Genomic DNA, 13955 nt, shown 5'->3' with positions numbered 1-13955 from the left:
TGCAGTGAGCCAAGATCGCACCACTGCACTCCAGCCTGGCGACAGAGCGAGACTCTGTCTCAAAAAAAAAAAAAAAAACAAAAAAACTTGTCCATTTCCTCCAAGTATTACCCGCAAAATAAAATATTGACTCTTCTCTTGTAAATGATAGTGGACTGCTGGATAATGTACTTTCTGTAGATTCACACTGCAGAAAAGTTTAAGCAGCAAGTTCTGGTTAGGTCTGTTCATTCAGTCACTCAATCATACATTTAACCAACCAATCAACATTCACAGATCACCAACTATGTATTAATCCAGTAATCTTAAATGGAACCAAAACAACAACAAATTTTAAAGAATTCCCATAAGTTTTATTTTTGCTTAGTTTTATTAAAAAAATAAATATGTCATAAAGCTTTCTTTTTCCTTAGGGAGAAAAAAAGGAACAAGTCTCATAAAACCAAATAAGCAATGGTAAGGTGTCTTAACTTGAAAAAGATTAGGAGTCACTGGTTTACAAGTTATAATTGAATGAAAGAACTGTAACAGCCACAGTTGGCCATTTCATGCCAATGGCAGCAAACAACAGGATTAACTAGGGCAAAATAAATAACTGTGTGGAAGCCCTGATAAGTGCTTAATAAACAGACTGATTCACTGAGACATCAGTATAGATACATCTTGCTTAAACAACACAGAAGTTCCTGAAAAGTTTTGTGTAAATGATATAACCACAAACATTACCAGGAGAGCTTGGTATCTGAAAGAATTCCATGGTGAATTCTTTTGTGAACAACTACTTTCACTTTTGTAAATCCACATATTTGCTTTTTATAAGGAGTTTACCTAGTTGCTACCTCTCTGAACTGAGGAAACAGCATATTCACCAAACGTTGTGCTCCAGCTGGACCACTGGCACAATTTCCAAGTTTGTGTTTCCATTAAGTAAGTAGTGTAAGTAAGGTACAGAGTCAGCCAGGGAACCCAGCTGTATCTGACAAAGCAGGTGTAGGAGTGGGACTGCCATCTACCAATAATTCCAGCAAATACTTTTGCTAATATACTTTGTGCAAAACACAGTAATAACCTTATCAATTTGGCTATAGATGTACTTCCTTTTTCTAAAACTTTCAGTCACAAGCTAGGTCTGGAACCCGAAAAGAAAGTAATACTTCTAACCCTCAAGACTGCCTTTAACCAAATTAGCTGCCCAACTCCTTCAAATTGGAATGGATGATAATGAAAGAGACTGAGTTTTCCAAAGCTGAAGTTTAACAACACAAAAATCACATTTCATATCACTAATTAGTGAAAAGTTTTGCTGGTGACAAAAATTTTTCAAATGGTTGTTTTTTGTTGTTGTTGTTTTAACTTCCTCTAAATAGAACTCTGAATTCTGGGGCAAACTCTACAGAAGTTAAAGTCACTGATGTTCTCTGGTTGGCTGATATATTTTAGTACTGCTGATAGAAATAAAAATTTCTTTCTACCCACCAGAATTTCATGAACTTATACTATACCAAAGCAGTGATGCTTTGGACAGGGAATATGCATGGTAGTACTAGTTCCAGTAAGTTTTATCAAATGTAAATAAATAAATAGAATCCTCACATTGCTCACAGCCTCCATTCCATTTGGTCAAACTTCTACCAGGCCCAAGCCACATTTAAATTAGGCTGTTCAGTTTTTTAATTTAATGCTCCTAATAACATTGCTGTCTATATGTACAAGTGTGAATGAAAAGAGTGTGTAATCTGTAGTCTTTTCCACACTGAGTACACTAACAATTAGTAAATAATTAAAGAGTAAGTGGTCATTTTAAAACTTGTATTTTTTTTTTAAAAAAAGCATTTTCTAGCACTTTAAAAAATGGGTCTGAAAAGTGCCCTATTAATGTCCAAGGCTGTTCCCCACCCAGTCCCACCCATTCAAAACCTGCTACAAATGCTGGATTGAGTTCATATCAAATAATTTAGCAGTACCAAGATTTTTCAAATGGAAACAGTGTTACTGACTTCTTCATACTGGATAACAAAATAAGGGTAACTCTGGTCATCATTAAAAATGACAAAAATCTGAGGCTCAAAGAAATTATCCACACAAGAGTCATAAAGGTCACTGGTAACACTGCCAGGATTGACTGGTGGGGGCCTTCTCATGCCATGACTGCCCATTGTGTATCTGCCCGTCAGCACTTTGGCCAGAAACATGAAGTGGACTCCTTTGGAGGACTTCTTAGAAAAGTTATGAGAGTAGCTTGCCTTCTTTGCAAAATAACTGCCTTGTCCAAACATTGTAGCATGCTTTCCACAGACTCGAGGATCAAAGTTGTGTTTGCAGATTCCATCTACCACATCCTGGGATGTTCCATGAAATAAATGTCTCTCATTTATTATCCTGTCACGGCCAAACATTTTCCTGTTCATATATTCCTTTTTCCTAATGGAAAGAACAGACAGGGAATTCAGAAGGATGAAATACAGGTCAATTTAACAGGCATGATGTAGTCATAAACTTCTCTTTATGGTTTTAATGAGGAGTTACCAAGGGCAAAATGCCATCAAAGATCCTATTAAAAGTTGAAACTTATCTTTCCACTGTAGAAAAGGCCTTTTCCTTCTTTCTCCACCAATCATTCACTTGCTTTCTCTTTCATCTTAAATCTATTAAGAGTTCTCCTATGTTTTCCTTCCTCAGGATGCCCTCCTTGCCTAATTCCTTCAATCTGAGGGTCTCTTAGATTCTGAGATTCCTGATATCTAAATGTATTCCCTCCGTTTGTCCTACATTAGTTTGTTGACTTCAGAGGCACCACAGTAAAGGGATTAAGAGCAAGGCCTCTGGTGCCAGACTGCCTGGGTTCAAATTCCAGCACCATATCATAATAGCCGCATGACCTGCAGCAAAGTAAGCTTTCTGTGACTCAGTTTCTTCTTCTCTGTAGGATATAAATTGTAATAATCCTACTTATGTCTGTTATGAGGATTACATGTCAGTTAATAGAAAATATGAACATAAATTCTGTGCAAATGTTTACTATTATGTTCCTCATTTGACACTGGCTACAATAAAGCTCTCTTGATTCTTGAACTTTTCTCTTTTTTTTTTGAGATGGAGTCTGGCTCTGTCAACCCAGGCTGGAGTGCAGTGGCGCGATCTCGGCTCACTGCAAGCTCCGCCTCCCAGGTTCACGCCATTCTCCTGCCTCAGCCTCCCGAGTAGCTGGGACTACAGGCGCCCGCCACCACGCCTGGCTAATTTTTTCTATTTTTAGTAGAGATGGGGTTTCACCGTGTTAGCTAGGATGGTCTCGATCTCCTGACCTCGTGATCTGCCCGCCTTGGCCTCCCAAAGTGCTGGGATTACAGGCTTAAGCCACCGCGCCCGGCCGTCTTGAACTTTTCATACATCTGACTCACCTTTTATATTTCTCCCAAAGAAACTGGTTTTGGACTCTCAATATCTGCAAAATTCTGTATTTAAACTCAGGCACAGTCTTATGAAAAAGATTGTAAATGATTCGATAACTTTTGTCCTCTGCAGAAACAGGCACTTGGATGAAGTCCTGAGATGGATGCATATAAACCCAAGTTTCAGGGTAAAAGTTTGCTGAAGTGACCCCATCTGGGCAGATGATTTGTGATGATGAAGTTGCTTCAAGAGGTGGAGGAGCTTGTGTGGGAACCCCACCAAGTGTCCTAAAATGGAGAGGAAGAAACATCAATGTAAAACATTAAGAAATAAGTACACCTCACATTATAGTGCTCTATATCAGTGTCTACTTAATATTATAATCTGTATAGCTTAAGTACTTATTTAAAAAGTAAAAAATGCTATCTATTTAATTAAAAAAAAAGTCTTGGAGCAAACATTGCCTGTACATGAATAACCTATTATTAGCCTTCTCTGGGCCTCCTTCCTGTGGAGAAAACTCTGGAATGTATAGCTACAAGGCAAACAAGCAAGAGCCAATTCACAAATACCTTTACTTTTGAATCCTAGACTCCTCTTTATTACCTATAGCTAAAGAAACTTTGTTATATGTTTTCTTCCAAATGTGCTGATACTAAGCAGAAAAGATTTCATTACTAAAGGATGTGTGGGTGGGAGACAAAGTAAGGCATGCAGCAAGGAGGGAGCTTATAGGGAGAAAAAAAAGCTACTTTAATTTCTGTATAAAAACAAACAAAAATCATGGAGCAGGACCTGAATGCTAATATTTGACATTTGCTTCATTTTCTAAGATCACATATAGAAACAAAACCACCAATACTATTCAACTTTTATAGCTTTGAGTGTGCTTAAGATGGAGCTAATTACTATAAACTCTAGATACCAGAATGCATATCCGTGAGCCTTTAAATTCATGTCTGTTACTTTGAACAATGATTTTAGATAAGCAGCAGCTTTGGTAAGTTACTTATTCCTGCCTAGTTAAATGCTTAAATTTAAATCATATTTCTTGGCCATTTCAAAATGGAGAAAAAGAGAAGAAGTGGAGAGCAAGGAAATCCTGACCCTGAGACCTAGTTCAGGGCCAGGTGCTATAACACTCATTGGCACATACTGGTCACAAGGAAGTAATAATGTGTGCCAAAATGGATTAGGAAACTGAAATTTTCATAAGAGCTTTGTGACACAGAGACTACAACTTTGTGTGTCTCATCTCCAAAGAGCATAGCTGACCATCTCTCTCATCATAATCATAACCAATTAATACTATGTGCCAGCCATTTTACATACAATATCACTAATTGTCACAATAACCCTGTAAGATGACTTGGTTATTCCCACTTTTCAAATGAAGAAACTGAGGTTTGGAGAGATTAAATAATTTGCCCGAGTATAGCTAGCAAAGAGCAAAGACAGAATTTGAATCTAGGCCAGACCCATCTAGATAGTTTCTAATCTCATACTCTTTTCAGTTCCATATGTTTCACAATTTATATATATATATTTTTAAAACAAGGCTAGAAAGTGATCGACAGGATACTAGGATTCCAACCTAGTTCTGCCTGACACCACCACCACCACCACAACCACCACCACCACAACCACCACCACCACCATCACCACCACCACCACCACCGCATTATCATCATCAACACATAGTCTTTTAAGAGATGACTTTCAAGAAGCTAAAAGCAATGGAAGCATGACTGCCGTCTCTAACCCCCGCCTTCTACAAGTGACTGTGCCTTCAATTTAATGTGCCTCAAAGTCTCTTTGTGAGACAGAGTCCTGGATGGATGGGTGGATCCAGGGCTTACTGAATCTGCGAGGTGCTTTTAAGTACAGGGGGAGATTTAAAGTGCTGCTGGTTTCTCCAACCTTCACAACAAAAGGCACAACAGTCCTTGTCCTCTGTAGCATTTTCTCAGAGCCCACACAGATTCCTTTGGATCCTCAGTACTGATACATTTTTCTGGTACAATGGTACATTTTTCACTGCTACACTTTCCTGAAGAGAGGTCTCACTGCTTTAATCAGATTCTCAAATATCTGTAACTCCTTAAAAAGCCATCACTAATCTGGAGGAATGGTGGGGAAGCAAAGAATATAAGCCCCTTATTTTTATTTAATAGCTCCTCCCTCTATCCAGCTTTGCAAAGAAAAGGGTAAGTCCCCAGCCCACTAGGTTTTCTATTATTATCAGAGGTTGAAGTTACCAACACAGGCTTCTGGTTTGAAAGAGAAAGGTAAGAGTCTCTACAAACACTCTCCTCTAGAGGTTTTAGACTGTCAGCCTGTACAGCAAACCTAGCCATGACAACAGAAGAGATTCTGCCCCTTTTCTTTCTGATATCACTACTATGGACCCGTTCCATAAAATGAAATCTTCAAATATAGCTTTTCCTTTTTTGCGGGGGATGGAGGTCTGTTATTACTAACATATGCTTGAAGATGAGCCGAGATAAATAAATCCTATCCATTCTAAGATATTAAACTGGACGATGTATATGGTTAACATCCATTCCAACCCATAGATGCTTACTTGTAACAAGCCAACATCCTAACTTGCCTAAAACATAAAAATGCATATACACATCCTGTCTGATGGGCTTCAACACTCTAGTAGCCATGGGTTAAAAAAATGTTTCAAGCGCAGTTACAAATGTGCCTTTATTTTCTGAGAATGAGTTTGTATTCACTGCATGGGTATTCCAAAGATATACTGCATGTTTCACAGACCGACACCAGCCTTCTCTAGAGAGGTAAAGTCAAAGGGAATTGAGCTTCTACACAAGGATCTCTGAAGAATGAAATTTCAGAATCCAAAGTCACCTTTTATTACTCTCCTTCCTTCCCCTTACCATTTTGAAAGATGTTTACTAAACCAATTTCAGCGATGAAATACAAATTAATTCATTTTATCCTTTTCAGGGGGGATTAAAGAAAACTGTGCCAGGCATTCTCATGACCATGAGGTGACTGCATGGGATAAATGTTCTTTCATCTGAAAGCACTGAACCGCCAAACCCCTGAGCTTTGTTTGCTTATACAGTCTCAGTTCAAGTATTCTAAGATTATTAAAGAATAAACTCCTGTTTATCAGCCCCATTAAAAAGCAGGAGAAACCTTTTAAAAACAGCTGAATTTGTAGAAAATTCATTAATTAAGTCAACTTCCTACCCCACCCCTTCTACTCTTAGACATCTGATTCCTTGAGAATTGTGGCCTCTTTAACACCTATGTTTTTTTTTTTTTTGACCCTTTGCATTTAATAACACTTAAAAACAAAACATCATGCCTGTAACTCCAGCTACTTGGGAGGCTGAGGCAGGAGGACTGCTTGAGGACAGGAGTTCAAGACCAGCCTCAGCAACATAGTGAGACCTTGTCTCTACACCAAAGAAAAAAAAAGAAAACATTAGCTGGGGATGGCAACATCTACCTGTATGTCCCAGCTACTTGGGAGGCTAAAGCAGGAGGATCACTTGAACCCAGGAGTGCGAGGTTACAGTGAGCTATGATGATCATACCACTGCACTCCACCCTGGGCGACAGAGGAAATTCTGTCTCTAAAAAAGTTTTAAAAATTTAACAAAACAAAAACCACGTAAAAAAGAAACTTTTTCCCTGGCTAAGATCATAGCCTCTGGAATCTACTTCTAAAATATGCTTTTTGGAACCAATTCCCCTCATCTTTCTCCCTACTAGGTCCTTCAGCCCCACACTCTAGAGTAGACAGGATCACTGCATTTACCCATCCCACCCTGGTGGACTGGCTATTTCTCTGCTCTTTTCTCACTGAAGTTTATCTGCCTAATATTTCTTTGATTTGCTGATCTCTTACTTTATACTTGATTATCAGTTTTAGAAAGAAAGATTAAAATAGAAAATTTTTAAAAGAAAAAGGAAAATAAAGAGTAACTATTTTTGTTATCTTGTAAGCCCATATTATGAATATATGACTACCTAGTAGATATTGAGGGTTCTATTCCAGACCACTGCAATAAAGCAAATATCACAGTAAAGTGAGTAATACAATTTTTTAGTATCCCAGTGCATATAAAAGTTATGTTTACACTATACCATAGTCTATTCAGTACATAATAGCATTCGTTCTTTAAAAAAACAATATTTATACGTTAATTTAAAAATACTTCATTGCTAAAAAAATGCTAACAATCATCTGAGCCTTTGGTGAGTCGCAGTAATTTTGCTGGTGGGAGGGTCTTGCCTTCATGATGGCCTGACTGATCAGGGTGGTGATTGCTGAAGGTTGAGGTGGCAGTGGCAATTTATTAAAATAAGACAATGAAATTTGCCACATCAATTGACCCTTCCTTTCATGAAAGATTTCTCTGTTGCATGCAGTACCATCTGAAAGCATTTTACCCGCAGATCTTCTTTCAAAATTGCAGTCAATCCTCCCAAACCTTGTTGTTGCTTTATCAACTAAGTTGATGTAATATTCTAAACCCTTTATTATTTCAAAAATCTTTACAGCATCTTCACCAGTAGATTACATCTCAAGAAACCACTTTCTTTACTCATCTAAAAGAAGCAACTCCTCATGCATCCAAGTTTTATCATGAGATAGTAGCAATTCAGTCACATCTTCAGGCTACACTTCTAATTCTACCTCTCTTGCTATTGCCACCACATCTGCAGTGACTTCCTCCACTGAAGTCTTTAACCCTTCAAAATCATCCATGTGGGCTAAAATAAACTTCTTCCAAATTTCTGTTAATGTTGGTATGTTAAACTCCTTCCATGAATCACAGTGTTCTTAATGGCATCTAAAATGATAAATCTTTCCCAAAAGTTTTCCAATTTACTTTGCCCAGCTCCATTAAAGGAACCACTACGTATGGCAGCTATAGCCTTATAAAATATACTGTTAAAATAGGAGGTCTTGAAAGTCAGAATGACTCCTTGATAAATGGGCTGCAGAATGGATGTTGTATAGCAGGCATGAAAACACTAATCTGTACATCTCCATTAGAGCTCTTGGGTAACCAGGTGCATTGTCAATGAGCAGTAATAGTTTGAAATAAATCTTTTTTTCTTGAGCAGGTCTCAATAGTGGGCTTAAAATATTCAGTAAACCATGCTATAAACAGATGTGCCGTCATCCACACTTTTTCCATTTATAGAGCACAGGCAGAGTAGATTTAGCACAATTCTCAAGGGCCCTAGGCTTCAACTTAAAGTCACCAGTTGCATTAGCCCTTGACAAGATAGCCCCGTCCTTTAAAGCCAAGCATCAACTTCTCTCTACCTATGAAGTCCTAGATGGCATCTTCTTCTAATATAAGTCTGTTTTGTCTACACTGAAAATCTCTTGTTTAGTTTAGCCACCGTCATCAATGATCTCAGCTAGATTTCTGGATAACTTGCTACAGCTTCTACATCAACACTCCCTGCTTCACCTTGTACTTTTATATTACAGAGATGGGCTCTTAAACCTCATGAACTAACCTCTGTTAGGTTTCAACTTTTCTTCTGCAGCTTCCTCACCTCTCTCGGCCTTGAAAGAACTGAAAAAAGTTATGGCCTTGCTCCAAATTAGGCTTTGGCTTAAGGGAATGTCGTAGCTGGTTTGATCTTTTATCCAGATCACTAAAACTTTCTCTCTATTAGCAAGAAGGCTGTTTTACTTTCTTATAATTCCTGTACTTACTAGAGTAGCACTTTTAATTTCCTTCAAGAACTTTTCCTTTGTATTCACAACTTGGCTAATGTTAAGGCACAAGAGGCCTAGCTTTTGGCTTATCTCAGCTTTCGACATGCCTTCCCCACTAAACTTAATCATTTCTGGCTTTTGACTTAAAGTTAGAGATGTGTAACTATTCCTTTCACTTGAACACTTTGCCGTCTTACGTGGGTGCTGTTCTTGGCACCCCAAAACAAATGTAACATAAAGATCACCCGTCAGATCACCGTAACAGATAAAATAATAATGAAACGCCTGAAATATCTGAAGAATACCCAAAGTGTGATTCAGAGACACAAAATGAGCGCACGCTGTTGAAAATATAGCACTAATAGATTTGGCTTGACCTAGTGCTGCCACAGACCTTCGATTTGTAAAAAACACAATTATCGGTGAAGTACAATAAAGCAAAGCACCATAAAACAAGATATGCCTGTATCATGAAGGCATATTTGTGGCATTAATTGTATTGCTGCTTATATTATCTTTATAGTTCATACTTTTACAAAACAAGCCTAAGTTTCCAAAAAAAAAGAGGAGGAGGGCATATTCCGTAATTACTTATCATGAGATAAAAACAGATGCATTTTCACCGTTCACTGAAACTTTCCAACAATGCAGAACTTGCATTCTTACCCTCACACAGAAGTTATATCTTGCTTGATTGGCTCAGCATGCCAAGCTGCTGGTCTCACTAATGAGTTCTACTATCTCACCATGAGGACAATATATTCCTAACTACTGGACACTGACACTATCTCCAGCTGTGCTAGTAAAATCACAGAAATGGCATTTTTACTAGTTCTAATTTTTTAAGAAACCTATAAGGTAAAATTTTTCAAACTGGCACTTAGAAGAAAGAACACACTTAACCCAATCCAATATATATTTCTAAGATTAATCTTACTACAAATTTCTTTTGGATACTGATCATTTCAGGGATTTTTATTTGTATTTTGTTTTTACTGTTCCCCTTCCAAACATGGGATTAGAATCATTAAGATTTTGCCATAACAACTTAGGGAAAACAGTTTGAGCTAAAATAAAAACAGGAATATAAAAATGGTATCTTTTCCTCAAAGATCAGCACAAAAAAACCAACTATTACGCTAGACCTCTAAAGTTCATAAAACCAAGTAAACCTATATCATTTCCAAAATCAGTCTCTAAAAATAGCATATCTGACTGGAGTAGATAATGATTTCCCTAGAGATACTAATTTTCAAAGGTGGCCATGCGAATGGTAATGTGCCCCACCTTTTGGTATCTATAAAGATGTGCCACTGGGTTGTCTGGAGACCAAAGGAAGAAACAACTCTTGGCAAAATGGAAGAAAAGCTCACCTACAATTCAGAAGGGTGAGTTCAGTCCTAACCTTACATTAAGAAACTGTATTCTTAGTAAGTATGACAAGTAATTTTAGTGAGTATCACAAGAAGAGGTGGCTTACCTAGCAAATGAGAATGTAAATTATTTGAAAAGGTGAACTTTCCCCATTCAAATTCCCTCAAGTAAAAGGAAAACAAGAAATCACCTTGTAGGACTCTCCTCACTTGCCCTGGCAGTTTGGCTAAGTTGTCCTGTAACATAGAAGGGTCTCATCTTGAAAGTAGTTTCATGGAAGGAAAAAATCTTCCATGAAGGAGGTAAATGCAAGTTCTGTGCCTCATTCCAGACACAATTATATTTAGTTGTGGAAAAATGTTAACTCTAAAAAATCCAATAAGATACTCATTCTTCTAGTCTAACTGGATTTATTGTAGCTTATTTACACCCAACTTGTTGAGGAATTAAAATCCAAAGAATAATTTGGAATTTCACATTCTAGGGGTACTAACCAAGGTAGACTCTTAATTTATTTTTTATCTCTAGTATTCAGGAATGCATTTACATAAAATGAGAGTAAATATTGAGACTTTATACTCGACACTTACTGTAAATATGGAAGCAGTATAAAACAGGAGCGGAAGAGGGGTCTCCTTTTTATCTCTCTCCTGAAGAATGAATTGTGGAGGATGTAGTGGTTATTCCACATCATAAATCGAACCTCTTTCAGACCCCGAGAGTTGGCTTCTTCAATCAATCGAATGACAGACTATGGAGGAGAAAACAGAACAAAAAAAAAAAAAAAAAAAAAAAGGAAAGTTAATAATCATGGTTAAAAATGAAAATTAACCAAAGGCAAAAGTTAACCTCACAGGAATTTCAATAAAGTACAGTGAGTCTAAATAACTCCCTTTATATGCTAAGATTTTTTTTCCTTCCAAGTATGTAGGGTGGAAAGATGCTCCCTGTTCATAAAGCATGGATTTCCACCTTACAAAACATGTGGGGCCCAGGGAACTATTTTATTCTATTTTGAGCCTTAATAATATCATAGAGAGTTTTCGTTAATATTTCTTAAGGGAGTTTTCAAAAGAGGAATTAAAGATAGTGATGTTGGCCAGTATCAGTGGCTCACACCTGTGAGCCACTCCCCACGTTTTGGGAGGCAGAGGAAGGAGGATTGTTTGAGGCCAGTAGTTCCAGACCAGACTGGGCAACATGGCAAGATCCTGTCTCCACAAAAAATAAAAACTAAAAATTAGTTGAGTATGGTGGCATGCACCTGTAGTCCCAGCTATTTGGGAGGCTGAGGCAGGAGCACTGCTTAAGCCCAGGAGTTCGAGATTATAGTGAGCTATGATTGTGCCACTGTACTCCAGCCTGGGCAACAGAGCAAGAGCCTCTCTCTCAAAATAAATAAATAAATGAATAAAATTTGAAAAGGTGGTGGTATATAAAGTTCAAGCTCTAAACCCAAAAAACTTCTCAGAGGAAAAACACAGGATCAGTCTGAGTATTCTGAGAGTACATTTTAAACAGCCTTGTATTCTATTTGGAAGGTAGATAACTAGTGATTACCAAGTATTCTGAGAGTACATTTTAAACAGCCTTGTATTCTCTTTGGAAGGTAGATACTAGTGATTACTTAAGCTTACTTAGTTTAATATTGTGTTTTACAATAATTAACATACTAGGTTTTCTTCTTTTGCTATTGTCTTTAAAAATGAAAGGTAGATAAGTTGTTCCCCCCTTTTGTAATGCTGGAAATGAACTTAAATTGAAAAAGTCACATATTTGGAATGTGAAATTAATCTCTAAAGGCCATTTGAGGGTGTTTAAACGACTCAGAATTGTCATTCAGAAGCAAAGTAAACCATCATCATTTTAAAATCTTGCTTTGAGACTGAAGGGCTATTATCACTGTCTCAGACTAAGGATGCAAGTGCACATAGGAGAAAATTGTAAATAACTGATTTCCCTGACCACAGCTCAATAAACATTTTCAAGTACTTCTTCCACAGACATGAGTGATTGTTTCCATTGGGCTTCTAAAATGCTAAGTGTAACACTTGATCCAATCTCCATAAGCCCGGGAGCCAGATATAATCAAAAGTTATACCAATTCTCATGTCGTGAAAATTACTCCACAGGTGGCAACAGGTCAAAGTATTTCATCTCTATAATGTAAGATTCTGTGGAAAGCATTTTATTTATCTGATAATAGTGGTATGCTATCTTTGGATTTCAAATTAATGGAAAGAAATAAATTTTAAGAAAAAGAGAAAAGTTCTCTTGTATCAATGAGTCAATTTTATATTCATAAGCTGTTTGATTATATGCATAGTTCTGCCTAGTCATTGTTGTAAAGAAAGAATAAAAGAATACAGGAAGAAAAAAAAATTTGAAAAATGTACTTGTCAACAAAGAACCTGTAAATACCTCGGGATACTCTCTCCATCCAAAGTGGTCCCTACAGAAGAATTTCCAGACTGTGTGGTAAATAGAGTTGACATTGCTAGAGGGTGGTGTGGACAGCCTTCGTAGCTGGTCAAATTCAGTTGTTTCATACACGTTCATGGCATTCAAATCTGCCCAAAATTCTTGTCCTCTAAAAAAAAAAAAAAAAAACAAAAAACAAAAAACTTGTTAATAAATTTGTAAAACAAAAATATCTAAAAATATCATTGGACATTAAAAATATATAGCATAGCCTGTTGTAGAATTTTCAAAACTTGCTTTACTTGGAGTAAAAGCATATTTATTGCTGGTTGTTTCCACAGCATCCATTTCCTACATGCCCTTTCTAATCAAGACCAAAATTTCTAGGCCATGGAGTTATAGTAAGATTGATTTAACCCCACAGCACCACTGGCCTAACCCAATCAAAATAAGCCCACCCTCCACTCTACAGTGGGCTGGCCTCAGCCAATCAGGGAGTCAGTTTTACTATGATGCTATGTAGAAACTAAACATAGACAGAAAATTTCTCTTCAAGCTTGATCTTTTTTTCAGAGGCCATCAGTTTACTTGAGCCAATACAGGAATACACAGTATTGCCTGATCAAAGACAGAATAAAAGAAGGGAAAAATAAAATGAATCCAGATAAAGCCAGTATTAATCCACCCAACATCAATATTATCTTTTATCCTGCGGGTTGAAAAATGTTGACAAAACATGAAGAAAAAAATAGTTTGGATTATTATAAGGTTTAGCTTTGAGAATATTTTGGTCATCTTATTATCTGGTTGACTGCTGCTGAATCATTCCTTTACAAATGTCTCCATACTGTTGGAGGGAAGTCCCACTATATGAATCAGACTCATTTAATAATTTATAAAAGGTAGTCCAATAAAAACATTTGTGTTTCCTCTTTTATGGAACTTCACCTAGAGTTTGAAATATTTGAACCATTATTTCAAATAACTGGCATAATGGTCATTATACTCTTCTCTCTTTTCTTTTTTGTGTATGTTTGAAAGTTAC

The 13955-nt window shown here is 37.1% G+C and overlaps 1 protein-coding gene across 3 annotated transcripts in view; it reads right to left on the bottom strand.

Moving 5' to 3' along the window:
* Nucleotides 1-331: 331 nt before the first annotated feature.
* The window catches only part of TIPARP (TCDD inducible poly(ADP-ribose) polymerase), a 32363-nt gene continuing 18739 nt past the window's right edge, over nucleotides 332-13955 (bottom strand). For all 3 annotated transcript variants that reach the window (XM_054481505.2, XM_063661324.1, XM_063661325.1), the window contains 4 exons: nucleotides 12911-13079; nucleotides 11080-11240; nucleotides 3402-3680; nucleotides 332-2421 (listed from right to left, as the gene is read on the bottom strand). In XM_054481505.2, coding sequence (XP_054337480.1) covers nucleotides 1974-2421; nucleotides 3402-3680; nucleotides 11080-11240; nucleotides 12911-13079 — 1057 coding nt within the window. In that variant the 3' untranslated portion in view covers nucleotides 332-1973. The remainder of the gene's footprint in view (nucleotides 2422-3401; nucleotides 3681-11079; nucleotides 11241-12910; nucleotides 13080-13955) is intronic.

This window comes from Pongo pygmaeus, chromosome 2 (genome assembly GCF_028885625.2).
Source record: "Pongo pygmaeus isolate AG05252 chromosome 2, NHGRI_mPonPyg2-v2.0_pri, whole genome shotgun sequence".
Taxonomy (NCBI): Eukaryota; Metazoa; Chordata; class Mammalia; order Primates; family Hominidae; genus Pongo; species Pongo pygmaeus.
The sequence above is the reverse complement of the archived record's forward strand: the minus strand, read 5'-3'. Positions and strand labels throughout refer to the sequence as shown.